The 25,169-nt window shown below is 46.7% G+C and overlaps 23 protein-coding genes across 23 annotated transcripts, besides 10 other annotated features; 14 read left to right on the top strand and 9 right to left on the bottom strand.

Moving 5' to 3' along the window:
* Nucleotides 1-18: 18 nt before the first annotated feature.
* On the bottom strand, nt 19-294 carry Tb09.160.1550 (hypothetical protein; the record flags this gene model as incomplete). Its single annotated transcript, XM_798503.1, has 1 exon — nt 19-294. The coding sequence occupies one exon, from the start codon at nt 292-294 to the stop codon at nt 19-21; it is 276 nt and encodes a 91-aa protein (XP_803596.1).
* A 1-nt stretch (nt 295) lies between these two features.
* Tb09.160.1540 (hypothetical protein, unlikely) lies at nt 296-637 on the bottom strand (the record flags this gene model as incomplete). Its single annotated transcript, XM_798502.1, has 1 exon — nt 296-637. One exon carries the CDS (start codon nt 635-637, stop codon nt 296-298), a length of 342 nt encoding a protein of 113 aa, XP_803595.1.
* Nucleotides 403-424: a sequence feature (AT_rich).
* A 38-nt stretch (nt 638-675) lies between the features above and the next one.
* On the bottom strand, nt 676-900 carry Tb09.160.1530 (hypothetical protein, unlikely; the record flags this gene model as incomplete). The annotated part of the gene is made up of 1 exon (XM_798501.1): nt 676-900. One exon carries the CDS (start codon nt 898-900, stop codon nt 676-678), a length of 225 nt encoding a protein of 74 aa, XP_803594.1.
* A 1,002-nt stretch (nt 901-1,902) lies between these two features.
* On the top strand, nt 1,903-3,189 carry Tb09.160.1520 (hypothetical protein, conserved; the record flags this gene model as incomplete). The annotated part of the gene is made up of 1 exon (XM_798500.1): nt 1,903-3,189. The coding sequence occupies one exon, from the start codon at nt 1,903-1,905 to the stop codon at nt 3,187-3,189; it is 1,287 nt and encodes a 428-aa protein (XP_803593.1).
* Nucleotides 3,190-3,226: 37 nt separating this feature from the next.
* Nucleotides 3,227-3,424, top strand: Tb09.160.1510 (hypothetical protein, unlikely; the record flags this gene model as incomplete). The annotated part of the gene is made up of 1 exon (XM_798499.1): nt 3,227-3,424. One exon carries the CDS (start codon nt 3,227-3,229, stop codon nt 3,422-3,424), a length of 198 nt encoding a protein of 65 aa, XP_803592.1.
* A 402-nt stretch (nt 3,425-3,826) lies between these two features.
* Tb09.160.1500 (hypothetical protein, unlikely) lies at nt 3,827-4,120 on the top strand (the record flags this gene model as incomplete). Its single annotated transcript, XM_798498.1, has 1 exon — nt 3,827-4,120. One exon carries the CDS (start codon nt 3,827-3,829, stop codon nt 4,118-4,120), a length of 294 nt encoding a protein of 97 aa, XP_803591.1.
* Nucleotides 4,110-4,146: a microsatellite.
* Nucleotides 4,147-4,762: 616 nt separating this feature from the next.
* On the top strand, nt 4,763-5,410 carry Tb09.160.1490 (hypothetical protein, conserved; the record flags this gene model as incomplete). Its single annotated transcript, XM_798497.1, has 1 exon — nt 4,763-5,410. One exon carries the CDS (start codon nt 4,763-4,765, stop codon nt 5,408-5,410), a length of 648 nt encoding a protein of 215 aa, XP_803590.1.
* Nucleotides 5,411-5,637: 227 nt separating this feature from the next.
* Nucleotides 5,638-5,895, bottom strand: Tb09.160.1480 (hypothetical protein, unlikely; the record flags this gene model as incomplete). The annotated part of the gene is made up of 1 exon (XM_798496.1): nt 5,638-5,895. One exon carries the CDS (start codon nt 5,893-5,895, stop codon nt 5,638-5,640), a length of 258 nt encoding a protein of 85 aa, XP_803589.1.
* A 278-nt stretch (nt 5,896-6,173) lies between these two features.
* On the top strand, nt 6,174-7,202 carry Tb09.160.1470 (hypothetical protein, conserved; the record flags this gene model as incomplete). Its single annotated transcript, XM_798495.1, has 1 exon — nt 6,174-7,202. The coding sequence occupies one exon, from the start codon at nt 6,174-6,176 to the stop codon at nt 7,200-7,202; it is 1,029 nt and encodes a 342-aa protein (XP_803588.1).
* Nucleotides 7,203-7,559: 357 nt separating this feature from the next.
* Tb09.160.1460 (hypothetical protein, unlikely) lies at nt 7,560-7,823 on the bottom strand (the record flags this gene model as incomplete). Its single annotated transcript, XM_798494.1, has 1 exon — nt 7,560-7,823. The coding sequence occupies one exon, from the start codon at nt 7,821-7,823 to the stop codon at nt 7,560-7,562; it is 264 nt and encodes an 87-aa protein (XP_803587.1).
* Nucleotides 7,824-8,115: 292 nt separating this feature from the next.
* On the top strand, nt 8,116-9,726 carry Tb09.160.1440 (hypothetical protein, conserved; the record flags this gene model as incomplete). Its single annotated transcript, XM_798493.1, has 1 exon — nt 8,116-9,726. One exon carries the CDS (start codon nt 8,116-8,118, stop codon nt 9,724-9,726), a length of 1,611 nt encoding a protein of 536 aa, XP_803586.1.
* Nucleotides 9,727-9,840: 114 nt separating this feature from the next.
* Nucleotides 9,841-10,041, top strand: Tb09.160.1430 (hypothetical protein, unlikely; the record flags this gene model as incomplete). Its single annotated transcript, XM_798492.1, has 1 exon — nt 9,841-10,041. One exon carries the CDS (start codon nt 9,841-9,843, stop codon nt 10,039-10,041), a length of 201 nt encoding a protein of 66 aa, XP_803585.1.
* Nucleotides 9,953-9,981: a microsatellite.
* Nucleotides 10,042-10,517: 476 nt separating the features above from the next.
* Nucleotides 10,518-10,711: a sequence feature (GA-rich).
* A 178-nt stretch (nt 10,712-10,889) lies between these two features.
* On the bottom strand, nt 10,890-11,432 carry Tb09.160.1410 (hypothetical protein, unlikely; the record flags this gene model as incomplete). Its single annotated transcript, XM_798491.1, has 1 exon — nt 10,890-11,432. The coding sequence occupies one exon, from the start codon at nt 11,430-11,432 to the stop codon at nt 10,890-10,892; it is 543 nt and encodes a 180-aa protein (XP_803584.1).
* A 140-nt stretch (nt 11,433-11,572) lies between these two features.
* Nucleotides 11,573-11,634: a microsatellite.
* A 173-nt stretch (nt 11,635-11,807) lies between these two features.
* Nucleotides 11,808-11,848: a repeat region.
* Nucleotides 11,849-11,898: 50 nt separating this feature from the next.
* On the top strand, nt 11,899-16,035 carry Tb09.160.1400 (hypothetical protein, conserved; the record flags this gene model as incomplete). The annotated part of the gene is made up of 1 exon (XM_798490.1): nt 11,899-16,035. One exon carries the CDS (start codon nt 11,899-11,901, stop codon nt 16,033-16,035), a length of 4,137 nt encoding a protein of 1,378 aa, XP_803583.1.
* Nucleotides 16,036-16,120: 85 nt separating this feature from the next.
* On the top strand, nt 16,121-16,522 carry Tb09.160.1390 (hypothetical protein, unlikely; the record flags this gene model as incomplete). Its single annotated transcript, XM_798489.1, has 1 exon — nt 16,121-16,522. One exon carries the CDS (start codon nt 16,121-16,123, stop codon nt 16,520-16,522), a length of 402 nt encoding a protein of 133 aa, XP_803582.1.
* A 573-nt stretch (nt 16,523-17,095) lies between these two features.
* Tb09.160.1380 (hypothetical protein, unlikely) lies at nt 17,096-17,284 on the bottom strand (the record flags this gene model as incomplete). The annotated part of the gene is made up of 1 exon (XM_798488.1): nt 17,096-17,284. The coding sequence occupies one exon, from the start codon at nt 17,282-17,284 to the stop codon at nt 17,096-17,098; it is 189 nt and encodes a 62-aa protein (XP_803581.1).
* A 234-nt stretch (nt 17,285-17,518) lies between these two features.
* Nucleotides 17,519-17,551: a microsatellite.
* Nucleotides 17,551-17,576: a microsatellite.
* Nucleotides 17,577-18,009: 433 nt separating this feature from the next.
* Nucleotides 18,010-19,461, top strand: Tb09.160.1370 (hypothetical protein, conserved; the record flags this gene model as incomplete). Its single annotated transcript, XM_798487.1, has 1 exon — nt 18,010-19,461. One exon carries the CDS (start codon nt 18,010-18,012, stop codon nt 19,459-19,461), a length of 1,452 nt encoding a protein of 483 aa, XP_803580.1.
* A 471-nt stretch (nt 19,462-19,932) lies between these two features.
* On the top strand, nt 19,933-20,166 carry Tb09.160.1350 (hypothetical protein, unlikely; the record flags this gene model as incomplete). The annotated part of the gene is made up of 1 exon (XM_798486.1): nt 19,933-20,166. One exon carries the CDS (start codon nt 19,933-19,935, stop codon nt 20,164-20,166), a length of 234 nt encoding a protein of 77 aa, XP_803579.1.
* Nucleotides 20,167-20,219: 53 nt separating this feature from the next.
* Nucleotides 20,220-20,241: a sequence feature (AT_rich).
* Nucleotides 20,242-20,285: 44 nt separating this feature from the next.
* Nucleotides 20,286-20,381, top strand: Tb09.160.1340 (hypothetical protein, unlikely; the record flags this gene model as incomplete). Its single annotated transcript, XM_024642633.1, has 1 exon — nt 20,286-20,381. One exon carries the CDS (start codon nt 20,286-20,288, stop codon nt 20,379-20,381), a length of 96 nt encoding a protein of 31 aa, XP_024498420.1.
* A 341-nt stretch (nt 20,382-20,722) lies between these two features.
* On the top strand, nt 20,723-21,832 carry Tb09.160.1330 (hypothetical protein, conserved; the record flags this gene model as incomplete). The annotated part of the gene is made up of 1 exon (XM_798484.1): nt 20,723-21,832. The coding sequence occupies one exon, from the start codon at nt 20,723-20,725 to the stop codon at nt 21,830-21,832; it is 1,110 nt and encodes a 369-aa protein (XP_803577.1).
* Nucleotides 21,833-21,840: 8 nt separating this feature from the next.
* On the bottom strand, nt 21,841-22,245 carry Tb09.160.1320 (hypothetical protein, unlikely; the record flags this gene model as incomplete). The annotated part of the gene is made up of 1 exon (XM_798483.1): nt 21,841-22,245. The coding sequence occupies one exon, from the start codon at nt 22,243-22,245 to the stop codon at nt 21,841-21,843; it is 405 nt and encodes a 134-aa protein (XP_803576.1).
* A 126-nt stretch (nt 22,246-22,371) lies between these two features.
* Nucleotides 22,372-24,192, top strand: Tb09.160.1310 (hypothetical protein, conserved; the record flags this gene model as incomplete). Its single annotated transcript, XM_798482.1, has 1 exon — nt 22,372-24,192. One exon carries the CDS (start codon nt 22,372-22,374, stop codon nt 24,190-24,192), a length of 1,821 nt encoding a protein of 606 aa, XP_803575.1.
* A 532-nt stretch (nt 24,193-24,724) lies between these two features.
* Tb09.160.1300 (hypothetical protein, unlikely) lies at nt 24,725-25,024 on the bottom strand (the record flags this gene model as incomplete). The annotated part of the gene is made up of 1 exon (XM_798481.1): nt 24,725-25,024. One exon carries the CDS (start codon nt 25,022-25,024, stop codon nt 24,725-24,727), a length of 300 nt encoding a protein of 99 aa, XP_803574.1.
* Nucleotides 24,914-24,956: a microsatellite.
* Nucleotides 25,025-25,169: the final 145 nt, after the last annotated feature.

Raw genomic sequence — 25,169 nt, 5'->3', positions numbered from 1 at the left:
AATTTTTTTTAAATGGTATTACAGATCAGTTGGGGAAATGACGGCGAGCGTCTCGCTTGTGGATAAGTGGGGGAGCGCACGCACATCGCGAAATTGGGCGTGCGTCGCGGTGGCAGTTGGACGTGGAAACATTTGCAGCGGAAGGATACAATGGGAGATAACAGGTGTACTGGGCCCAAATGGGTGAACGGGGGCATTAATGTAGTTGTTTTTTTCCATTCCTTTAGATGGTCCCACTTTTTTACTTCTACTGCTACCTTTTCCCCCTCTTGACAGATGTGGTGTTGGTGGCATTTCAGAGTGAGGCCTGCTCAAACTTTGCGTTGTTTACCTGCGGGAGTGACGCATGGGTGAGGGACAAAGGTTTTGGTCTTGGTATCCCTTCTTTATTTTTCTCTACAGTTTTTAAATTTTTTAATTTTAAGGTTCTCGTTAAGCGTTTAAGTTCTAAGTTGAAAAATAAACCATCAGGACCGGGAGTGTTGGTGAGGAGCCCCTCTTTGATGCATGAATAATATCCATTTTTTGTACCCTCGTGATAAGGTTCAGAGGTGCTCTCTGTGCAGCGCTTCGAACGTCTCTCTATCCCGCAAAGGCAGCGGTAGCCATTTCTTTCCTTCCTTTCTGTCATTGTCATTTTTTTGATGAAAGGAAGTGGAAGTGAAGTATGTTTTGTTAAGGACAGATGAATACGAATAATGCAACTTCTGCACCGTGGAAGTTGTGGCGGCAGCAGCGGCTCGCCATAAGTGACTGCTGGTGTTCATAAATTTTCCAACACTGTTGGCTGCCCGAGAAACTACTCAGTCCTTTTTTATCCCCCTTTCGCATGGTGTAAATGAGGGGGAGTGCAGGGTAAGTTCCTTCCCGGGTGTCTTTAGTGCGTTTAGCGCCACACATTCCAATCGTTTCTTTCCCGCTTCCTTCCACCAAAGGTTGTGGGGCGGCGCGGTATTGGAAGGGGGGTCGATCTTTCATTCATGTATTTGTATACATGTTGGATAGAGGCGGACTGACACGGAGCCGCTCGCGGCTTAAGAAATAAAAAGCCGGTAAATCTCAGAAAGGTTTAACACGGCGACACGATTATCATGAGCCGTTGTATAGCGACTTGCGCAGTGAGCACCTTATTGGCAAGGTTCTAAAGGACGGGAGTATAGCCTCTAATGTACGTATGCTGCCACATGTACATGACTCTCCGTATCACTTTTAACCTCTGCCGTACAAGACGCTATATAAACAAAACAGAGGAATGAACTGGTACAGAATCTTCGTCGCAGATGTTTTGCACACACCGCTTTCTTACATGTGCCATATCGATGAAATTACACTATTTTCGGTTACACATTGACAAGGGACGCCTACACACAAAGACAGTAATGCACTACAACCAAGATGTCATAGAATGCAACGTTAAAACAGGTTGCCCCGCTCACCACTTGATCCATTTACCAGCAATCATGCCCCCTCTGCGAAAAAAAAAACACCAACATTTGCAGCAGGAAAAAAAATAGGATAAAAGAATGACAACCGTCACAGTCAGTACTTGCAAACTTCGCCTGAAAGAGTGGTATTCTATCGTCCTGGCAAGAAGGCCAATTCCCACAAACACACATTATTTAATTTACTACTCACAACCTGCAACATGTATTTTTAATGATAGTTTATTTATCACCACGACAGTTATTTGCTTCCCAATTACTAGTTTCTAATATGAGTGATGAACTATTTTCATGTTGAGTTTTCGCAATGTGTGTGCGCACCACTTTTATGATTGTACAACCATTACTACTTTCTTCACTTCCCGGTCCCTTGACTTTCCCCTTTAACTAACCCTTTCATATCTGTTTGATTTCCCAACATTAACTACAGACTCATAAGCAAGCAAGTTTAACAGTAAACATGGAAATCCGCATGGTGCCATCAAACTTCTCTCGGATTACAACTCTGTGTGGTATACTGATGTTATTGCAATGTATTTTACGTCCACTGCAGGCTGCCAGCTCTGGAGGGGGTCCCGTGACTACAGCAGCTAAGAGTTACGCCATATATCCTCATGAAGTGTTTAAAAATAATGGTGTATATAATGTGGATTACGTTAATTCTGAGCGTGTGTGCCGTGCTGAAGGTATGAACCTCGCTACTGACCACTCTGAGGCCACAAACAGTTTAATATATAAACTATTAAAACCGAAAAATGAATTGGGGTATTTATATGCTTACCTTGGTGGTGATGCCAAGTACAGTGCGAGTTCAGTACATGAGGAAAAGGACAGATGCAAAGTAGGTGACCTCGCTTCATCATTAAATTGTGTCTATCGATGGAACACAGGATTGTTTGCTCCGGCAACTCCTGACGATAATGGTGTTGCATTCTGGCGTGGGTCTTACTATGAAGTAACAGGAGCTGGTAGTATGAATGACTACCCATCCTTTTTCGAAAATTATCCTGCGTACGGGAGATTAAACGTAATTGCTAAACTGGATTCCTCTGGTCGCTTCACATGGTTTGATGATGATGACGACTTTGGAAATATATCTATGTTTACGAACACTAGGGGTAGAAGTACACGCTTTTTCATGGTTCTCTGTGAAGCCTCTGCAGTACCAACTCCGCTTCCACCTGCTTCCCCTCACAGCGAAAATACAACAGCTGATGAAAATACAACAGTTGATGAAAATACAACAGTTGATGAAAATACAACAGCTGATGAAAATACAACAGTTGATGAAAATGCAACAGTTGATGAAAATACAACAGTTGATGAAAATACAACAGCTGATGAAAATACAACAGCTGATGAAAATACAACAGCTGATGAAAATACAACAGCTGATGAAAATGCAACAGCTGATGAAAATACAATAGCTGATGAAATATCTAATGGAAGTAATGAAGCATCAGATAAGACTGTGCCATCTACAGCTTCCGATGGTGAGGGAAGTGGCGGTGGTGCCGGTGCTGCTGTTGTTATAATATTTATTCTTCTTGCTGTATTGCTTATTCTTTTATACTTTTGCTGTTTTGCAGGTCATGAGAAGTATATTACTGTAATGTCTCTCCGTGAAAAGGTTACCTCACCCGTATCTAATGTGGAGGCAGCAGAAGTGGCAGCGGTACCATCAAATGGTGAGGAGCATTTAAGCATTACCAGCCATCAGCAGGAAACTCCAGCAGCTGATGAGTGAGTGTATACTTTTTGTTTAATGATGTGCATGAGAATTTATGGAGGTGTGTGCAGTGATGTGCTGTTGTGTGTCATGTTTCCCTATTGTCACATTGTCTTTTTCTGCTACTGTATTTCTTCGCAATGTCTTTAAGTACCTTCCTTTGTACCGTAATATTTTTGTATTTAATGTTTTTATAATCTTTGTGAAATGTTTCTGTTTGCATGAAGCAACTACAGTTACTCTCTTGAAATAATCAACTATTTATTTTGAAAATTGTTGAACCACTTAATGAGTAGTATTTGGTTTCATTTCCATTAATTTTGAATATATATTACCTTGTATTGCTCTATACACTTCCATTTCTTATTCTCTCATTAATAATACTTACCTGCTGAACTTTCATATATAATATACTTGAGTTATGTGTTAAGGCTTTCTCTCTGCTACCTTTCTCTAATTATATGGAGTTTGTATCCTTATATGTTTTTCCCCCTTAGCTGTATGCTTATATGCGTTGTGTATGTGTTTATGTTGTGCATTATTGTGAAGTGTGTAGATCCTTCTTGTGCATATATTCTATATTGTCAGCTTTGTAATCACTTTATATATCCTTTCTTTTTATTTTTTGATTAATAACCTTTTTCTTTTCTGTAACATGGTACGGACGGTAAGTGATGATTCGCATATCAGTAGTTATGTGAAGTGTCAATTTTTTCTTTGTTCGAGTATATGTATATGTATATATCGTGCAGACGTAGCGTATTATGTGTTGATATGTTGTATTTGGATAAATCAGGCAGGTGTTACGGCCTCCATGTGTTTGTTTTATAATATGTTTTTGTTAATATTGATCGTAAGGGAATATGGCGATACGATGTTACTTTCGTGTTGCTGTGTTATTATACTGAGGGTTACTGTGTCAATCCCTTCATCACCTGTATATGAATAAATAAATAAATAAATGTATATATACATGTTCTCTTGTCAAATTCACTATTTCTCATATTTTTCTTCTTATTAGTGTGTTAGACAAAAGGAAGGAATATATTTATGTTGTTACTTGTGTGTTGTGTATGTGTGTGCTGACTAACAATAGTGTTGCACTATATAATTCGTTTTGTCGTTGAGGATGTTTTGTACAAAAAAATAGTTTCATTTCAGTAATATGATGGTGTGATGATATTATTAGTTTCACAAATGAAGGTAATCCCCCTTAGCGTATTGCGTTACATTTTAACCCGAACATGGGAGATGTTTGTATTCATTTGAAGGAGTGGTATGAGGTGCCGTATGAAATGTAGAGTTATTGGAATTATCAATGCACTGAGTGTAAGTCATATGCCATTGCATTTTCTATTTCCAACTATTAACTGTCATGAATATATCATTAGTGGTGTTCATAAACTCCATATGAAGTGTGAATGGGGTGTTGAGCCGTATTACTTATGTATTGTGTGTTCTATTGTTTTATATATTTGTTATGGTTTTTTTCTTTTTTTTTCCGTCAATTGTAGTAGGCGTTTTGCTTATAAGCACAATATTTTAGTTTAATTGTACATATAAATTGTTGTATTTGGTTTTTTGCTTTATCATGGTTTTCTGCGTGTTTTCTTGTGATGTTGTTCGTTGTACTGTATTTGTTTATCGCCTTTTATGGTGGAAGCGTTGTATTTTTCTCTTTGTTGGTGAAAGCGGCGCTGTTTTGTGTTGCTACAGGGAAGGCTCTCGTTTTGACGTTAATGAGTGGCTTCGTAAAGTCTGCCCCAACGCAGCTCTTATGGAGGTGCCATTCCCTCAGTTGCATGAAAACGCAGGCGCGGAAGAAGGTGGCGTTCCGCACATCCCTCATGAACGGACCGCGTTGTTGGTTTGGCGCTATTTCAACTATCCACTTGCACCATCGGGCGACAGCCTTGAAGGTTTGGAAAAAAGAAGGAGAGAAATAAATAATATTTTAAGGTCAATTCCGTTACACATGCCACCGGATGCGTTTAATTACGGCGAAGTATGGAGGGAAGTAATTAAAATCGAAGCTGGAACACAGAAGGAATACCGATATTTCTGCAGAAAGTTCCAGGTTGGTGTCGCTGAAAGGGCGCTGCGTGACAACTGTTTCTTTGGGTTGGTTCCTGTCCACCGCATCGCAGGGGTGAAGCCTTCTTTATTGGGATTTGCTCAGATATTGGATGATAAGCTGGCTTTACTGCGTCACGAAAGAGGTATCATGGTTGCTATTTAAGTTTAATAGTGATAAAAACGCATGTGGACATGTTCGAGTCCTGTTCTAAGGGGAGTTATGGGATGAAGGAAGTTTTGATGGACATATTTATCTTGTCGAAGTACATCGTCGCAGAGAAAAAAAACGAGAGTTTTACTTGATGTATGATTTGCGACTGTCTGCTTCGATGTACAATTACTTAATTATTTGTGTGTAGGATTGACGGTCATCTTTTTTCTTAACGATGGTCACTCCCTTCCATCATTAAAAAACCATAAATAATGTTGACTGTCTGGATATTTTATTTGAATTTTTCTTGAATATCGTAATACCTCAGTGTTGAATTGGTGTCGCTGTGCGCTGGACGCTGTTTCCCATTGAGGTGGTGTGGCGACAGTGTGGTATGAGCCCCCGATAGTGTGGGACGAAATAAAACGTTCCTTCCTAAGATATCTCTCTTTTATGTAATTATCGGCTGCAGTGGTAGACTGAGAGCCAAACGACATATGATGTTGGGGCTGCTTTAAATGTGTCTGACACCGCTCTTGTTTTGCCAGTTCTCTTCTTTGATGTGTATCTTCATGTCTTACATTTCTTGTATATCTGTACCAGATGTCTAACTACAATTTGTGACGTTGCCGTTACACCTTTCAGCGCGGGTAAGTAAGTATTTTTTTTTTTTAATCCTTCAATGTCCACCTTAAATCTTTGCTTCTGCTCAGAGTACCCTCCCACTTTTTTGCCTTCCAGCTGGCTGTCAAGTGGAAATTAGCTGGGAGTCTACATGGATAACGAAGGCTGCAGCGGTGCAGTGGAGGTTCCCACTCGGACGGTTTCTGGGAAGCGGCGGCGCCTCAGGAACTTGATTATGCGCTGTCCGTACTGCTGTTACACCACGAGGCGCAGCCCGGACAGCAGCGGTGGGACGCATTTCCGCCGACATCTCCTCACTCATACGAAGGAGAGGCCGTACAAGTGCTATGTGTGCTTAGTTGGCTTCACAACCAACACAAACATGAAGAGACATATTCGGACCCTCCATCCTGAGGTAGTAGTGCCACCGGTGGCTGCATCTTCCGGTAGCGCTCCTCGGCAGTCAACTGCAGCTTTAGATTGCAATGAAGGGGCACCGAATGCTTCATCCACCACTTCTGATGAGGGAATAAACTGTCGTTTTTGCAACGTTGGATTTTCCTGTAAGGGGAAGCGGACCAGGCATGAGCGTCACTGCTCTTCCAGGCCTAACCCACCTCGTGTACTTAGTTGGTCCGACCGAGACAACACACAAGTTAGGGTTAACACGTGTGCTCCTCCTCCCACTGAGTTTGTCGTTGGTCCCGCTGATACATTTTTCGTTTGCCCAAACTGTGAACAGGAACTTGCCGACCGTCGTCAGTTGAAGCGGCATCTAAGGTGCTATTGTCCATTCCGCGATGATGTTTTTGGCGACTGTGGTATCGATGACGATGTATTCTCTGTTGACCTTTGTGGCGACGCTGACGAGGGGTCCCCGTTGCGCAAGAGAACTAAGCGCAGTCGCTTGATAGTTTCAAGGCGCTGTGCAGGTGTGGCTCAGAGTTTTGCTGCCCAGCAGAATGTTAACTCGGCTGAAGTGCTAAATATTTCGGCAGCGGAGGCTGGTCTGCACTCGTATGGAGAGAACGTTACGTTTACATGTCCGTATGATGATTGCATGGCGACCTTCCTCTCTCGGCAGCGTTGGCTAAAACACGTAGCCCGGCGTCATCCCTGTGAGCTTGTTCCCTCCGAGGATTGTACCACTGTGCGCCTCGGTATATTGGCACCCTGCTAGATGTTACCGGTAATATTCATCGTGCGTAGTTTCGTCCATCGAGTAGTTACCTCGTGGTCAACCAAAGGAAACTTGTTTACATCCTATCATTCTGTTCCTAGCGCGTCCTTGCGTGAGGGTGTGTGTGTGTGTGTTAAGGAATGGACGGTGGTGGTCGTTAGAAAGGCCGACACTGATATATTGGTTATATATATATATATAAGCGAGTTGTCTGACTGAGTGGGGAAATTAAACCGAAATGGTGATTGACATCGTGAGTCTTTTTACAACCACAGTTTTTCGTGATTGCTCTTTCTAGGCACGTGCCATTGCACACAGTACGCTGTGAAGAGCGAGGGCAAATTTGGTCCAGTGTGGCTATGGAGTGATACGGCCTGTCGAATTTAGAAAAGTAGCGTTTTGTGTCCTCGCATACTCCGACGTGACTCGAGGAATGTAATGTTGGGGTAGGGGGGAAGAAGGCGGGGAACGTGCACTTGTTGTTGATGCCGCGTAACTAAATGTTTTGAGTGCCATTTTCATAAAATGATGGGAGATGGTACCATGGGGAGGGCCGCAACCGGGAGCGCTGACAACAATGGATATGCATATTCTTATATGCTGGATATGTTCACGCAACATGTTGCGAGTCTGACGGCGGAGGGCAATTCCCTTAATGCCCTTAAATTGTATGTCCTTAACCAAGGGGTGTTTCAGTCACATCTTCGTACCTCTCCACACGAAATGTTGTAGGCGGTGGGGTTTCGCATCTGCAGCCTCTCTCTTTCCGTTTTTATTTTACATGGGCTACATATACAAAAATAAAGAAAGAGGATTGTGAGAAATATAAAGTTTTATATAGTTTGGTGAAGTAGGCAGTAAGACCAAAGAACTGCAACCGTTGTTACCACCGTCCCCGTTATTATCGTTACCGATGGACCATCGCAATACCCATGGGCTGGTGAACATTGTTCCATCACGTGGAACGCGTACCGAGCTTCTTGCGTGGCTTAATGACCTTATGCCTCACGTGACGGCCTCAGGCTATGAAGTGCCTCGATTGCGCAAAGTGGAGCACTGCGGCAATGGTGTGCCATACGTGCTGTTGCTTCCGCAGATGCTTCCGTTCGTGCATCCAGCTCTTATAGCAAGAGCTAAGGTACCCGCAAGACATGACTTTGAAGCAGTGTCGAACCTGAAGCTCATGGCTGATGCTCTACAGAAGAACGGCATTCCGCCCCCTGAGGTGCTTGTGGACGATGTGGATAAGCTTATAAAAGGTGCATTCCAGGCCAACCTGCAGCTCTTGCAGTGGTTCCGTGGCCTTGGTGATGTGCTTATGCCGCAGAACGGTCGGGGGGAGTACAGTGGTGAGACGGGATATCAGCGGCAACCAAGGTATCGCCACTGCGATGCTTCAGAGGATGCGTCACTGATCTCTGAGCAGAGCCAGCATAGCACCTCTGTCGGCACCAACGACGATAAACCGGCAGCTTCCCGCGCAGTGTTACCGTCTCGCGGGGATGCCCCCGGGCTGAAGAGGGGATCTCCACGAACGACTTCTGTGTGTTGCTCGGGCAAGTTAACGCCATCCACTGAGCCTCCCGTCATTCAAGGTCCTGCTGCTGTGAGCACTTCCACACTTCACACTGCACCAGTGGATGGTATAAAGAAGTCTCCCATATCCAGACGGACGTCCACCCCTGTGGATAGGTCAAGGGTCACAACCCCTGCCGGGGCGCGGCGGCTTCTGGACACGAACAGTACCGGCCCACGTGGAGCTACGCAACAGTCCCCCACGATGCGCGGCCGCTCGAATCCCCGCCACTCACTACCAGGGAAAGAGGGAAGTGGGTTTCGCCCCCGTACCGCGTTTGCGGGCGAGGCAGCGGCAGCCGTAGAGGACAAGCAGACACCGCCGTTATCGACGAGTGAATCCACCACCGATGACAAGGATATGACTCCGATGGGAGAAGCTACAACAACCAAGTCAGGCGCTGTGGGGCCCAACATTGTGCGCAGGGGCCGTGACCAACCGATGATACCGCCTAAGACTAATAATGCAGGTAGCAGTTCTGGTGTTCTTAGTGGTAGCGGCGACATCTCCGAACGCACGTGCCGGCCTGGTGGTACTACCCCTGTGAGGACCGCGGTAAGGAGCAGAAACTCCCTTTCCGGTGTGGTGAATCCTTCAAATGTGAGGGAACGGTGTGCGGTTGACCCCCATGCTTCAGTGGAGATGATAGTATCACCCCTGATGTCGAAAAATGCGTCAGGGAAGCTTCTGCAATCGGTGTCGGCGGCAACACCTTCCATGTCAGCGGGAATGTCACGCTCAGGGAGCCGCGGGGAAAGCAGCAGCGAGGGTGACTCCGCGGTGGCAGCAGCAGCATTGCTTAAAGCCACTAGAGAGCGACAGTTTTACTACGACAAGTTGAGGCAGGTGGAGGCTATTGTTTTACCTCTAGTCGATGAGTCATCCACAGACCGCTCGACGCGTACATTGGTGACCGCATTGTTGGATGTATTGTACGCTGCAGAGTAAGCTCCTACTGTCCCTAGTGGTTCTACGGCTACTTACTTATGCATTGAGACACGCGAGTGGGTGTATGTTTGTAAGGGGGGAGGAGGCGAAGTTAATACGAGCGAATATGTGCTCATGTTTCTTCTTTCCCTTTTTGTGTTCATATGCCACAATTTTTTTATCTGTTGCTCTCTGCTTATATATATTTACATATGTACGTGCGGTGCAAGCCCGTGCCTTTCTCCTCGTGTGTGTGTGTGTGTGTGTGTGTTTGTGATCGTTTCTTTTTTTTTCTTGCACCCTCTCGTTTCAGCCCACCACACATACGATTTGTGAATGGGATTTTAGCTCAACTGACCTTCTTTTTATTCATTATTACGATTATATCATTAGAATATATGAGGAAGACCTCCATATCAAAAAAAAAACAACAGTAAACGAGGGCAATCAAAAAGCAACAATAATAACATCGGGAAGTGAAAGGTGGAAAACAAAAAAACGGAACGAAGAGTGCCAACAATAGATGTTTGCGTGTGTGTATGCGTGTGCTTGGTGTACGTTTGCTCACGGGCAAACGACGGCAAATGCAGACATGCGCTATGGGTTTGTTAAGAATCCTCTGTTTTTTTTTTTAAATATGAGGGACCAAAAATAGAAATAACAAAAGAGGGAAGGAAAGGAGAGGAAAACAAGGGGAAACTAGGGAGAGAGAGACATACGTGTTTTTTAATTTTTTTTGATCTGGAGTTTGCTTTTATGTGGTGAAAGGACAAAAAAAAATGGGGTTAGCTCACGTTTGCTCTATTTTGTTCTTTTCTTTCTTGTTACTCCTTGCTCTTTGTCCGTTTTCTCCCTCCTTCCTTTTTTTGTTTACCGTCTTTTCGCTTTGTTGTTTTACACCTTTGGTTTCCTCTTTTAAACTCTTTCCCCCCCTCTTCTCCATCACCTCCCCCCTCTTTTTTTTTTTGTGTGGAGAATTCCTTTTGCTTCTTCTTTTTTTTTTTCTCAAATTTCTTTCTTTGGCCAACCTCTTCAGGTTGTTCACCACTCCACTCCACTCCATATGTTCCCTCTTTTTTTTTTTTTGAAGTGCTCTAACACGCCGTTGCTGAAAGGCACCTCTTGTGATTTTTATCTCCTGGCGGCTGGTGAGGATGTACACGCAAATCATTTGAATGATTTTTTCACTTCTTTTTCCCCCCCTTTCCCCTTCTTGGTACTTTTTTTTTTCCCCCTTCATTCCGTATGTTTTTGCCCACCAAAAATATATTACGAGTCCAGAGAAGATATGCACCGGAAAAACATTTCAGATTCCTCTGATGGATAGAAGCACCTGAAAGAGGTACATAAATCAGGGAAAGTGGTGGGAAGGAAGAAGAGGTGGGCAAAAATAAAGCGATGTGACTGTAAAGTTGAGAATAACAGGAAGGAAGGAAGGAAAAAAAAAGAAGGTGTGTATGTGTATGTGTGCGGATCTGATAGTTGTGGTGTGTATATATTTGAATAACAGAGCGAAGAGAAGGAAGGTTAATGAGGTGGATTGATAATAATGATGAACACGGGTGTAGAGGTTTGGTGTGAAGAGGATGAAAGCGCGGATTGAGTTTGTTTCGTCCTCCTGATAGTAGAGAAGAGATAAAGGAGGGGAAGGAAGCAAATGGAGTTTTGATAAGAAGTGGTAAGGTCAGATCGTGCCATGCTGAGTATATTACTCCATTATGGGTCATTATGGGGGAAACTCTCAAACGCCTGTGCGTGCAGCACTTCGGGTAGGGGTAATAAAAGAAGGTGAAGAGGAGTTGGAGGTGATCAGAGGAGCTCCAATGGCCGTTTAGGAATGAGAAAAGAGAGGTACGTTATTACGTAAATAAATAAATAAATATAAATATAAATATAAATATATATATATATATATACGTGCATGTATATCCACAGCCTGATGTCTCCCGGTGTGTAACATAGGTTGAAAAAAGAAAGAGAAAATAACCACATTTTTTTTCTGCTCTGCTGTGTGGGTGCCCACACAACGAGTTCGCATCGAGGGACACCGTTGTATTCGTTTTATTTCTCGGCACTTGATCTTCCTTTGCTCCGGCCACTGATTCGTTTCTCTTCCCTTCTCTTTTCTTCTTTTCTCCTTTTTGTAACACTATAACGCTGTACATTCTTTTGATGTCTCTCTAGTGAGTTCACATGCTAAACTACACTTACGTGGAGAAGGGTGTAACTGCCCCGTTATCATGTGATGTTTCATCGAAGAGTCAGCTTAGTAGTAGTAGCGCGGACGGCCTTCAGTGTGTTATGGACGCATCAGCGGGAAATGGAGACTGTTCGAGAGTCTTCGTGGAGGCACCAACGTGTCGTAGTGGACCCCCGGCACTTATAGGCGGTCCCATACCAAGTTTTCAGAAACATCAACCGCAACAGAAACAACCATCGCAATCGCAGCGCCCATGGCTAATGAAAATTGCTCAAAGGGCCCCGTGCGTTGCCGCATCGCCGGGGTCCGCTGAGTCCTCAATGGTATCTGGTCAGCAGGTACATCGGTGGGGTCAATTTGGGGAAGGTCCGCGCCCGGTGCCGCAGCCGCCACAACCGCTTCCCCTTCCAGATGCAACTTCGTTTGTGGATATGTCAATGGAAAATTGTGTGCAAAATCCTTCTCAGCAGCGGGTGGGTCCGTTCCATCAGGTTCCTCCATTTGTTGGTATGCCCCCACCAGGTTGTGGAGGGTTGGTTCCACCGCTTTTGGCGCCGGCCATGTTAGGTACAAGTGGCAATGGTCACAACCACCAGTGGCGATCAACCCCGCGTCATTACGGCTACCTGTCACGATCAGCCCCAACTGCCATAGCAACTGGTCCTTCCACCAACGATGACGCCTACATATACCACCAAATTCGTCAGCAGATGGATGAGCAGAACCGCTATAGAGAGCACCAGCAGCAGCAGCAACATCGTTATCATCAACCACACCAGGTCTATCACAATTTTCACCACAATAGTCACCACCAACAGTGTTTTGGGGGCACAATAAATCCATCTCCTCCAACGTTCTTCTACGGGGAAGCTCCACGCACCGACGAGCGTGTGATGCTTCCCTCGGACTCCGCGGTGAGTGGAGGTAATAAGGGCATCATTCCATCATACGTTGACGGGAGGAGGTGTGATACTGGTGACGGCTCCACTTCTAGGGAAACTCCTCCTTTTTTCGTTGAGGGAAGCATGCGGGGACCAGGGGTTGGTCAGGAGGATTGTTCTGATGCTCTGGATCGAAGTGTGGAAACAGAAAAAAGTGTTGCGGGCCCACCTGGAGATTCTAGGTATCTGAATGAAAGAAGAAATAGTCATGGTAAAAATTCCAACGACGGAAGCAGGGAAAACAATAGGACGTTTGGGGGGACAAAACATTGTTCGCTGGACGAAGGTGGTCACCGGGGACTTCCCCTACACCCAAACGACGCTGGGAAACGGTGTAACCAAAATGCATGTCAATATAAGAGTGATGGTTTGTTCCCTCTGGGTGAAAACGGCGGACAGGGTGAGTCGTATGCCTCTACCAAGATAAACACTACGGAGAAAACTAACAAGTTACCTGGGAAGGTAGATGAACAGGGAGCCGCAGGGTGCGAAGTTACTGCTGGGCAAAAAACAAGTCAAACCGATCAAGGGAAACCGAAGGCAAGGGAGGGAAATCTATGTATCTCTTGCAATCAAGAGTTGAAACCACCAGCGCTAACAATGCTTGGTGATCACGGTCACGACACGGAAATGTTGCACAATCAGAGGCAGCCGTATGGGGAGCCAACAAACCTATTCGGACATACGCCGACGGGTGTGTCTCCCACTTGTGGGCCTCCCGCAGCAGAAGCATTGGGGACGAAGCATCACCAAGGATGCTCACACAAGTCTCCGACAGCACACCGAGCATCGCAGTGGGAACCCGTACCCCCTAAAGATTTGCAGCACTATCGGTCAAATATAGCAGTGGGCATCGCTTATCAGGGTGGTTACTCCTGCACAGAATCATGTGCGAGTGGTGAGCGGTCGGGCCCCGTCCTGCTTGCTGGTGGAGGGGGCCACGAAACGGTGAGGAGTGTTGCGGGTAATTACATGTGGAAGTCACCTACTTCTCAACACCGGCGGCAACCGTTAGAGGGAAGCCCCACACAAATGTCGGGGTTGACATGTGGGGATGGGGGCGGGAGGGCTACAGCCCAGACACCAAGCAGTGCAAGCCCGTGGAGTCACGCGCGGGCACCAGGCCACGCCCGACATTTGCCACTCCACCCTCCGATGTATGAGCAACATGGAGCACTGGAGGATCTCTTTGATGAGGGGGGTGCCGACATCCCATTTGAACCGCAAGTTTACGGGAATATCGTTTCATTTGTCTGTGCTGTTTCTCCCATCCTTTTAGCCACCCGCCTTGTCGAGTCGCCTACTGCATCACCAAAAAGTGCAACACCCGGCAATGAGGAACGCACGCCATCTCGAGGAGGTCACCCTCCAACGTTTGTTGAACCCTTAATCCCTCTGCGTTGTATATGGGAGTCGCTGGACATGCCATTTGCCTGCGCGGTTCGGCTAGCGCAACCGGTTCCCCTCACGCCGATGCGATTTCCGCAGGAAACCGTGGTGTATAGTCCGTTTCTTAGTGGTTTTCGGCTTCGTTTTCTTGAATCGTCCGCTACCTACGCGGAACTGAAGGCTATGCAGTCGAGATCGGGGGACGATTCCTGTAACGCCTTCCAACGACGGCCAGCTAGCGGCCGCACTTCACCGACGTGCGTCTGCACCGGGGAAAGTGGCCAAGGGGATACTGACCATGAGCCCCCGCTTGCGTGCACCTACCCTGCTATAACAAAATCGGCAACTGGTAAGGATTGTGCCACACCTAGGGGATCAGTAGAAACAGCTTCGACGGTACGTGACGGATCAGAAGAGATGGATGATAGCTCCGGTGTGGGGTGGCTCACGTGGGGTGCCGCGGAACGCCCTGACCAACGAAGCCTTGTGTTAGAGCAAGTGCGTGATCTTGCCGCGCAGGATCCACGCTATTCCGTACTTCTTACTGCTAACGTCACAGAACTTGATTACCAGTCATGGATTGCTGTGCTCTGGAGGCCTGTGTTCGATCAAAACCACTGTGCCAAGCACAATTGCGGCAGTTTCATTGTTTATTATGCACCGCGGCCGCCACGTCATGAGATCGCGCCGTTATCACAGTCTTCGAGTGCTCTTGAATGCATGAACAAGAGCTGGATGAGTCCCGTTTTTCGTGCTGACCGAGCAGCCTTACGGTGGGATATGTGGGCCCCGTCACGGCGGGAAGTGTCAGTGGCAGAGCAAACAACAGCACAGACACCGAAATCAGCGTCTCCAGGTTGCACCGCACCCCTTTCGCCAGCCTTATCACCCTCCGTAGCCGCTGGTGGTATTGCTGCGGGGGGTTCGGCCGTCGTCTCAAATTTCGAGAAGCCTGTGGATTTGAATGGCAGCAGCGCGGATGCAGCGGCTGCCCGTGAAGCCTCCATTACAAGTGGTGTGGCTCACGAGACGACACATACAAGTCCATCGCTCTCCTTTGTGGATTCAACCACCAACACTGCTTCCCTCGGTTCCCACTGCGGTCCAACTTTACAATCTGCGGATCAACCATTCTACGCACGTATTCCAGTTGTTGGTATCATCCCTAATCGATGTCGTGCTGATGTTTGGTTTATGCCGTGCTTTAGGGACGGTGTACCTGACCCTGGACACCGCAGGGATATAGGTGCTACCGGTGTTCCTCCTTGCGGGTATTATTGCGCTCCATTGTTTTTGCTTACCGCAGCCCTGCAGCTTATGTCATGGAATGCTGTGGAGGAGTACGAGCGGCAACTTGCCAAAAAGGTTGCCCTGCACGGTGGTGGTGGTGGTGACTCTTCTGGCTTGGGAACGGAAGGCAGTGCGTCTGCCTCTGTGAATGGAGGCGGGCCCCCATCGGGTAACGCTGTTGCGGCGGGAGTTTCCTCATTTCGTGCCGCGCAGGATGAAAAACCATCGGGTGTCAAATTGTTGATTGATGCGGCGAAATATTACCGACAGTACCGCGAGAGCGCACACACTGACGCGCAAGCGGGCACACCAACGCCGAAATTGAACTTGTCAGGGCAGGAAGCAGGCGAAGTTAATGGCCGGTGCCGCACAATATCCCCTTCGGTAGCATCTAACATATCTTCCACGCCATTCACTGAACCTGGTGCCGTTGTTGGTGGATTACCAGACTTTTACCAGTGGGCGCAGTTCGATGGTCCCTTGTTGAAGTTTGCTGAGCGCTACGTATGAGAAAGTTAGTGAAGAGGAAAGAGGGAAGGGGAGGTACCTTATAATCTTGTTCAACCATTAAGGTAATCTATTGATTGAAGTAGGTATGTATAACTGTTGTTTTCCCCTTCGTTTGGTGTACTTTGTTTGGATATTCGGGAAGGGAGATGTCGACATCCACTTATTTTTTTCCATGCCCCCCCCGCCACACTCTGTTCGCGTCACCACACCACCTTTTTCCTTATCTTCGTCAAATGTGCGCACAGCAGCTGTACCCTATAGGAGCACTTCTTGTTATACAACCTTTACTTTTTATTTTGTCCAGCAGCTGAATGACTGCTTCCTCCCTTCTTTTTTGTCCGTTTGTTTGTTTTTCCCCTTCACTTCAACTTCACTTTACTTTACCGCCACCGCTGCCCCCGGTGTCTCACTGTTTTTTGTCGGCTCGTGTAAGTATTGCTGTTTGATTCGGTGCAAAAAGGGAATTGGAGTAGGAGCGAAGGAGTGAAAACGAATAGGAGTGCGTCTTTTTGTTGCTGTTTGTAATCACGAGGATAAGGTGAAAGGCTCTTTGGAGCATGTGATGTGGTTGTATTAGAGTGTGGTGTGTGTGTGTGGGGGGGGGGTTGAAGGTTTGTGTGTCGTGTGAGTGAAAAGATGATGGTGATAAAGTTGAAAAACCGAAGATAATGATAATGATGGTGTGGGTGTGGGACGGAGAAGGTTGTAGACTGTTATAAGAGGTGAAAAAATGACTTGTTGCCGGAAGGGAGTTTATTTTTATCCCTGTTCCACTTTATCTATGTGCGTCAGAAGCGAAGCAACACAGGGAGGATAAAAACGGTTCATGGGGCTGGGTATTGATGGCGTAACTGAGCATGTTACGAGACGGTGAGGGTAGCGGTGCCGTCAGCGGGTTGCATGGGATCAATATAGACCCCGTTATAATTGTAGAATGTACATGCGCTTGAGTGCTTAAAAATATGAGTGAGAACGAGGGAAATAGTTTGACTTCCACCGTTTTTGTTTGTGTGGTTCTAGGGAGTTTGGAGGGGACTATATATATATATATACCTTTGTTCTACTGCTTTTTGCAGTTGTTGTCGCTCTTCCCTCTTTTCACGACACACTTCTGAATGTCGGCTGTTTTTCCTTCTCTCCTCGCTTCCTCTCCCCTTTTTTGTTGTTGCTTTCCCTTGTACTCAGTGGGCAAGCAAGCGAATGCAATGCAAATGATTCCGCCCACTTCACCTACATTTATCGTTGCCATGAAATTTTCTTTTTAAATTCACTGGCATCCTTCTTTTCTTTGGCCTTTTTGTGGTCCACAACAACACTAATCGAAGGAGGTCGATGGTCGAAGCACATTTACGGTTTTTTCTCGCCTTCTCTTTTTCTCTTTCCTTTCCTACTCTGTTTGTGGTGGCTTAGCTACTGATTGTTGCCAGTGTCTCTTTCCTTATCGGCGTACACATGCTTTGATGCACAGGTGTCGTGTTATTTGTATATATATATATATATATATATATATATATATGAGTGAGTGAGTGAGTGAATGAGTGTTTCGTTTTGTTTTACGTTACTATGTTTTCTTCCCATCTTTCTTGTGTTAACCCTTCTATTATACTTCTTCAGGACTCGTTGTTTTTCTTGCATCTGGCGTACCAGACTCACTTCTCCTTTCATCTTTCTTCTGTTGTGCCGCATTTTTTCCATTTAATTTCTGCGATTTGACAATACATTAAATGAGAAACGAAAGGACTCTCGCAGCAAGTGATATATTCGTTTTTGTGTGTGTTTTTGTGACCCTCTTTGTGACATTGCGTTGTGGTCACATAAGAAACCCTTTTTTTTTAGCAGGATTAGGTACAGAAAGGGAGGTGTTGGAGTGACACGTCGGTAGTGGTAAAACTGCTCTTGTCTATTACTTCCTCGGACTCAGGCACGATCGCTTAATAGCGCGTCGTACAAACATAACTTTCGCAAGATACTGTAATGCTTCGGTGGACCGGAGGCAGTAAGGCGCGAGCAACGGTTCAAAGAGGCCTTGCTCCCAGTAGCAACACCACTAATACTGGTTTTCAAGACGCAGGCGATGACCATAATCAAATCGGTTCTATTCGTCACAGCGACCCTGCAATGCGCGTGAGTGAAGGTGGTATTAACAATGTTAATAGAAGTAACAGTGGTATTCGGTTGGGGAGAAATAAGGCTGAAGGGTCGTCAAGGATCCCGAGGCGCGCCCGCCGTTCCACTCGTCGCCCAACTGGATTAACCTCAAGCGGAGGAAGTAGCAGTCGTGGGGTCGACTGCGTGGCATTGGACTGGTCAGTGAAGGCAGCAACTGAGCTGCGGTCGCCACGTGCGGAAACTACCACCGATGCTGTTGGGCACGAGTCCACAACGCCTCCCACATTGAAGGATGAATCAACGAGTGAGGGAAATATCGCTGACGGTGGCGGAACTGACAAAACACACCGCGTGGATGTTGCGCGGCAGCAGGGAAGCAAACTGCCTCTACCCTCCAGCCAGCACGAGGGGCCTCCCATCACTACCAGTTCGCTCTTCACGGGAAGGGGGTTTCCTTCTTCTATAATAAACGGTGGTAGTCGATATATACCTTGTGAAGAGTCAAGTGGCATGCGAAGCGGTGGTATCTTGTTACCATCGCAACATAACAGGGATCGGTCGTGGTTTGGTGTGCCTAACGGTACTGGCAGTCACCCTTTTGTACCGCGGATGTCAGACGACATGTACGTTGATGTGCTGGATGTCAATTTTTACCATCGCACTCCCTTTGTGCCCTCGTACACGTTCCAAGCGGTACCCGAAGAATCTGAGTGGTTTGTGGATGAATCAATAACGGCGCATTCCCCTAACAGTGATATTTCTGTTGAGTCTCCTAACGGAATGCCAAAGGATATGACTACATGTAATATCCATAATAGTCGGATCTTGCCTCCGCATGAAACAATGGGAGCGTGGGCAACCGATTCGCCTCGGACATACTCGGGGTGCGTTGCTTCGGGGTCACCGTCTTTTTCTCTGCCGGCCGAAGCGAGAGGAGGGATGTCACGGTGGTCGTCAGCGTGGTTTGGACCTTTGGAAACGGTGAGCTCGATAATCGAGAATGCAAAAGAGGGACCTGCGCCTGAGACCGAAGGTAAATCGTCACAAACTTCTTTGTTAGACTCTTGTAGCGGTGGATGCCTGCAAGTTTCCCCAGTGGATGACGACCGGGCTGTGACTGTCATCTGCCCTGTTTCACAAGAGTCGGGGAGATCGCGGGAAGGGTCGATTGATCAACGAAATGCCAAAACACCTTCCCTAATGCAAGGTTTGGACAGGACCAACAGAACCGGGAGACGGCGCCAACGAAGAGCCATAAACTTCGCTGGTGACGTTCCTTCCGCCAGGTACTCGTCGTTTCGTCAGCGGTCACGGTAGGATATGCACAGTGAGGTGGGTTGTACACGCCGTCATGCTTTTTGTATAGGTAGTTGAGAGGTTTGCGTGAACGTTTGGTTAAGAAAGTTGCCAACCAAACGGATGTGTGTTGGTTGCTGTAAGGCGGGTCACGGATAGAAACGATTCCGCAACCATAAATGTCTCAGTGTATTTCTATGGGGATATAGAACTACACAGGCACCATTGTTCAATCTCCCACACATACACACCATCTTGCGTGTATGAGGGTTGATACAGATTTCAATTTCCCTTCCCCTTTCGATTTTCCCTCACTGCTTTCCTCAATTTCATGTTGTGTATTGTTATTTCCATTTATGCTTCCATAAAAAATACAGAATTTATTTTACTTTTCTCTCTTTCGCGCCTTCCTCCCCCGTTCCTCCTTTTTTTTTCGTACCCTTTGGTATAGTCTTCCTTCGGGGTTGTCGGCATCCCAGCCGAGGTGCGGTGATGCTTTTTTTTTTTTATTATTCTTTTTGCTGTTGTAATTCTCATCCTTTTTTCTCAGTGACTGCCTTTGGGGAGGATGGACTTTGCTCTGTTGCTTTGTTTTCGTTCGTTTATTCCTACTTAGTGCATTTTAATATAAATATATCTGTATTTAACTATACCATGCTCATTTTTGCGCCACGATGTATCCATAGTTTTAGTAATGCCCCCTTTTCACGCTTTAAAAAAAAATAATACCTCCTGTTCGTTCGTCGCTTTTGTAAGTATTATCCATAGTCACCACATTGTTATTTTTATTATTTTTATTTTCGTAACTGCCTCTTTCATTTCATTTACTAAACTTGCCAAGTGGAATGGGTGCGTTGATGCACCTTTTAGTGGGAGAAAGAAAAAAGAGTAAGAAAAAATATGGTGATGTAGCGTCACAGTCTATTATGCCGGGTCGTTGATGTATACTACACTTTTTCCACCTGTGTCTTTTTTTGTCTTTTTCTGTTTTTCCCTCTGCTACGCTTCCCATCCTCTTTCTCGTCGTTTGGTACTACTAGTTTTCCGAGGCTGGTGAGTCACATACGCACACGCAGTCACTTGCTCCCGTTTCTGTTTTTTCCCCCTTTCTATACTCCTTGTGCTGCTACATCTATTTTGTATCTAGGGGGGGGGGGGTAGAAACTTATAAGCGGTGCCGAACGACTTGGGACAGGAGGGTCGCATACGGCAACTTTGCCTTAATTTGAGGCCCAACGCCTTTTCTTTATATATTTGTAGACGCATTTACTAACAGCAGGTTATGGGTTCCAGTATGTCTTGTCTGGAAGTGGGGAGCGATAGCAGGTGTTTCGGTCTCCCGACACCCGTAATGGCGGCGCTTGTAGCTGGAGCAGGGGGTTTGTTGTTCCTCTTATATAAGGTATACCGTTGCCAAACACGAAAGGTCTGTCGTCGCACGCCGGTTTTACAGAGTGTTAATATTGCTGTAAACCAGCCAGAGTTAGCCGTGAAGAAGGCTGCTGAACACATAATGAAGGGGGAAATCACCACGGTTGGGCAGTTGGTGTTCTTCTTCCGTGGCGGGGAGGAGAAAGCGATTAGAATTAATCGTAAGCTCTTCGAGTGCCTGCAGGAGGCGTTCCCGGTGGGGACTGCCGACCAACCACCTGCGGATGGTGCAAATGGTGCAGAGGAGCATGTGTGTCATATGATGCAACAGTTATGCCGTTGCGAGGAGCAGGCGGCTCGCTTAGAGGCGGAACGGGCCACGGCATTCGACGACGGAAACCCACAGCATATTGCGCTACTGGAAAGGTTGTGGGTGGCGGCGGGGAAACCAAAGTCGGCATTCGCCCGAAGGAGTAGCGAGTGGAACGATCTCGGGTTTCAGGGCATGGACCCCGTGACAGACCTCCGTGGTGGTGGTGTGCTCGCTCTCCGCCAATTTCTGCACTTTGCTGAGGCATATAATGACCATCTAAAAGGAATGATGGAATTCAATAAGCGTGCGCTAGCCGATAAAAAGAATCATTGGTACCTTCTCGCTGTTGTCTCCATTCAGTTTACAGCCCAATTACTCCTTCAACGGGACTACAAGGTGTTTCTTCCACAACTAGAGGTGCTTTATGACACAATTTCGCGTGGTCATAAACCCGGAATTCTTACCGGTAGTTTGCGTAGTGCTGCTGCGATGTCGGAAGTGGGGACTCAATCAATCGGTGCACTCTCTCAAAATTCCGTCGACTGCTCGGAGGGGGAGGAGACGAGCGATTTCGAGGTTGGCTACTTCGCTCTCCATCATCAACTATTGCTGAGTTTCAAGGAGTGTTGGCATCGTGACCTTCCACACGTTATGGAATACAACAAATACTTGTCTAAGTTCCTAGAGAGCTTTTTCTCCCCCGAGTAGGGACGGATCTATGGAGTATTGATGAGTCCGCAACCGGACCGTTCATATCGACGCGCATGGTGTTGGACTCCTCTTAACATAAGGGACTGGGGGGGGGGAAATGAGGATCGCGCATTATTTTCTATACGTGTCGTTATCTCTACCAAGGGGGAAGTTCCTAAACCCGACATTGAAGTACGCATATACGCGTAACTATTCTCCTTTGCTTTGCCGCCTGTTCTTCGAATCTCCGTTGGAGTTTTATTGCGCGGATTTTTTTTTGTTAAGCCCCTTTTGACTGTGGGAGAAGGGAGGGGGTGAGTGTGGGCCGGCGTCATCACCAACACGAAGTAAGTGATGTTGCGGTTTCCTGTCAGGTGTATTATTTGTTTCCCCTCTTCATTTCCCCTCTGTAAATATGACCAAATATACATATATATTTATTTACGTGTACCCCCAATCGTGTTCACCATCGCACATATTAACCACTTTAGTAGGAAGGATAATCCCCCATAAAGGAGAACATACGTGGCGAGTTAGGGGTAGGAAAAAAGAATAAGATGACTAGCCAGCTGAATGCGAATGCGAAGGAATGGGTACCAACAGGTGATTTTTCAGCTTTTTCCCTTCCAGATTCTGCCGTTGCGGAAGGTGAAGGACTCGAGCAGAAGAGCGGAGTAGGGACGAATGGTAGCATGAATACCGTTCCAGGTTCACCCCCGCAGGAACAATATGACACGTTGCAGTGGAATGACATGGTTAGTGATCCTCCTCCGTACTTCCCTTCGTTTATGCTGGCCGGCCAAAGCATTTCAGCACCGAATGCAACGGAAGTTGGTGAGTTTACGCTTGAGGGAATAGATTGGAAGAAGGAGTTTGACAACGTCATGGCTCTTACACGAGAACTCCTTGAGCGGCAGCTTAACGGCGAGCAGGACACTCCGGGAAGACAGGAAGCAGCGGAGCATGAGGCCGAAAATGCTGTTTCCAACCCGAAGGGATTACGTGCGACTCCTAAGACGACACCTGGTGCTGCCTCAATCCTTGACCCTGCTGCGTACCCTGATCTTCCGGGATGTGATGTAGTGAGACCATTGCAGAGCGGTAAGTGGCTGAAGGCCGCCTCCGCAATGAAGGGGAAGGCACAAACTGTACTAACTAACCTGGAAGGTAGGGAGCACAACGGCGATCGAGTTCACGGCACGTCCCGTATTGTAGGGGGGCATGGTATGGCTTCAAGTGTCGGTGATGATGATGTTGACGAATTTGGACGGCCCTTGCCCCCTCTCACGGCAAACGGTAACCGGAGGTGGAAAAAACCAACGAAGGGGCAACAGAAGAGGGAGGCCGCTCAGAAAAATGCGTTCGAAGCCTTCGCTAACGCCCTCTTACATAGTGTTTCACCTTTTATGGCACCTCTTCGCGAGCGTTGCAAGACTTCACTCCCGCACATTAAAGTAGACCAACGCTTTGGAAAGGTTGGACAACCACATACGGCGGTTGCGCAGTTTGTAGTTGCCCCATTAGTAACTAACTACCGTCCGCGTCACTTTCATGACCTTACTCCCGGTGATCTGATGGAGTTTCATTACGATTTTGCCCAGGTACTGAAGCAGCTGAAATCAGCGGATGAAGTCTTGTTTGGTTATGGTCCCGTGTGGAAGCGCTATGCCGTTCCTTTTTGTTACGTGAACTGCAAGGAATATCGTGATGAAGTTCTTAGCTTGTGCCCAGATGAGGTGCCCAACATGCGGGTGGAGGCGATTTACGAAGACGATGTGGTAAAGGACATCACCGATGTTGTTCTTTCTGTGGAAGAGTTGGAGCCGCTTCAGAACATGTCCTTTCTTCAGGCTATGGGGCGGCGTGTGAATTTAGCCCCATTGTTCGATGCATTTGACGCTGTGTTCCAACCCATTGAAAATTATCGTATCATTATTAAGGAGTTGCACTCCGCGCCTTCGACGTACCTTATCCAAACCTCCCAACACGAAGTCAACCAGAAACCTCAGCCCCTCGTTCTTTATAATGATCCCAAATTGTGGTACGATTTGCCTGTGGTTAGTCGAATTAAGGTGGAATCAACTGTTGGACGTGGTGCTTCCGAGCGCGGTGGTGCGGCGGCTTCTGGGCAACCCGGGGTGATGTCAGCATCGTCGTTGGGTGGTCCTGCTTCCGAAAAGGAGGGACAGGGAAGAAATGCTGCGAGTGGTGGGACGACTGGGAGGAAGGCGAAAGACATTTCCACTGATTATCAAAACTGGGGTGGCTACAGATTTAATAGGGCGCAGATCTATGGGGTATTGATTCCGCTCGTGGGAAGCGCCGCATTTCTGACGGTAACAGGATTCATTTTGTGGCGGAGGAGAAAGACTAAGTGATGTGTCTACTTCGTTCTATTTCTTCAGCTCCCGTTTTCCGTATTTGTGGAAAGGGGGAAATCGTGCATTCCTATTGTTGTTGTTGTTGCCGCGAGGCTGTTGAAGAAGGTATTTGGTTGGAGCAACATCTCTTACTCCTCACGTTGTTGCCTGCGCGCCGTGTATGTGCTAGGACAATTGATTTGCCTCAGCACATGAACACGTTAAAATTAGAGGGTTGCGGTTGCGAGGGTTAGTACTGGTGGGTCGCTCGAGTCACTAGACCAGGGATGTCAGAATTGTCAAAAGGTAACGGTACGCCTCCCCAAACTCAACTTGGGAGAGGGGAATTAAATATGGACGCTGTACATAAAAGAAAGAAAAAAAAGACGGAAGAGGCACGTAACTGCGTATAGCAAATGAACTGATTAACAAAAAGGGAGAACTATTATCGTTTTTGTTAGACTCCTTCTCCCCCCCTTCGCAAACTGCTGACGACCCCTTCCAACCGAATCGCTAAGATGTCGCATTTGCGCTTCGCATCCCTACTCAACTATCGTATGCACCCAAATGCTTTAGCAGATTTATGTTCCTCACAGCGGAGCTGGCGACAACCTCCTCCTTTTAATCCAGGGGTGCGGTTTGTACTGTTGCTTGAGGAAGGCGGGTGGGGTGGTGGTAATGGGGGTGCATTGCTTCGTGTTGCGTGGGTTCTCTGAAGTGTACCGATATTGTGATATTCATATATATATTCAAATATATATATATATATATATATATATATACAGATTTGTTTGGCTGAAGGTTCTGTTTTTCGTCGTCGTACATGCCTTTGAGCGCTTTTCTCTAACATATGTGACGGGTTTAATGACAGAAGCGGTGAACCAAGATACGATAATAAGGTAATGGGAAGGTACCTCCAGAACTGTAGGCTCACCTTTGGTGGGATTACTCGCTTCCGTGTAACTGATACCTTAAGTTTTTCTCTTAAAGGAAAA

This window comes from Trypanosoma brucei, chromosome 9, assembly GCF_000002445.2.
Source record: "Trypanosoma brucei brucei TREU927 chromosome 9, whole genome shotgun sequence".
Lineage (NCBI taxonomy): Eukaryota > Euglenozoa > Kinetoplastea > Trypanosomatida > Trypanosomatidae > Trypanosoma > Trypanosoma brucei.
This window is presented reverse-complemented; position numbering and strand designations above follow the sequence as displayed.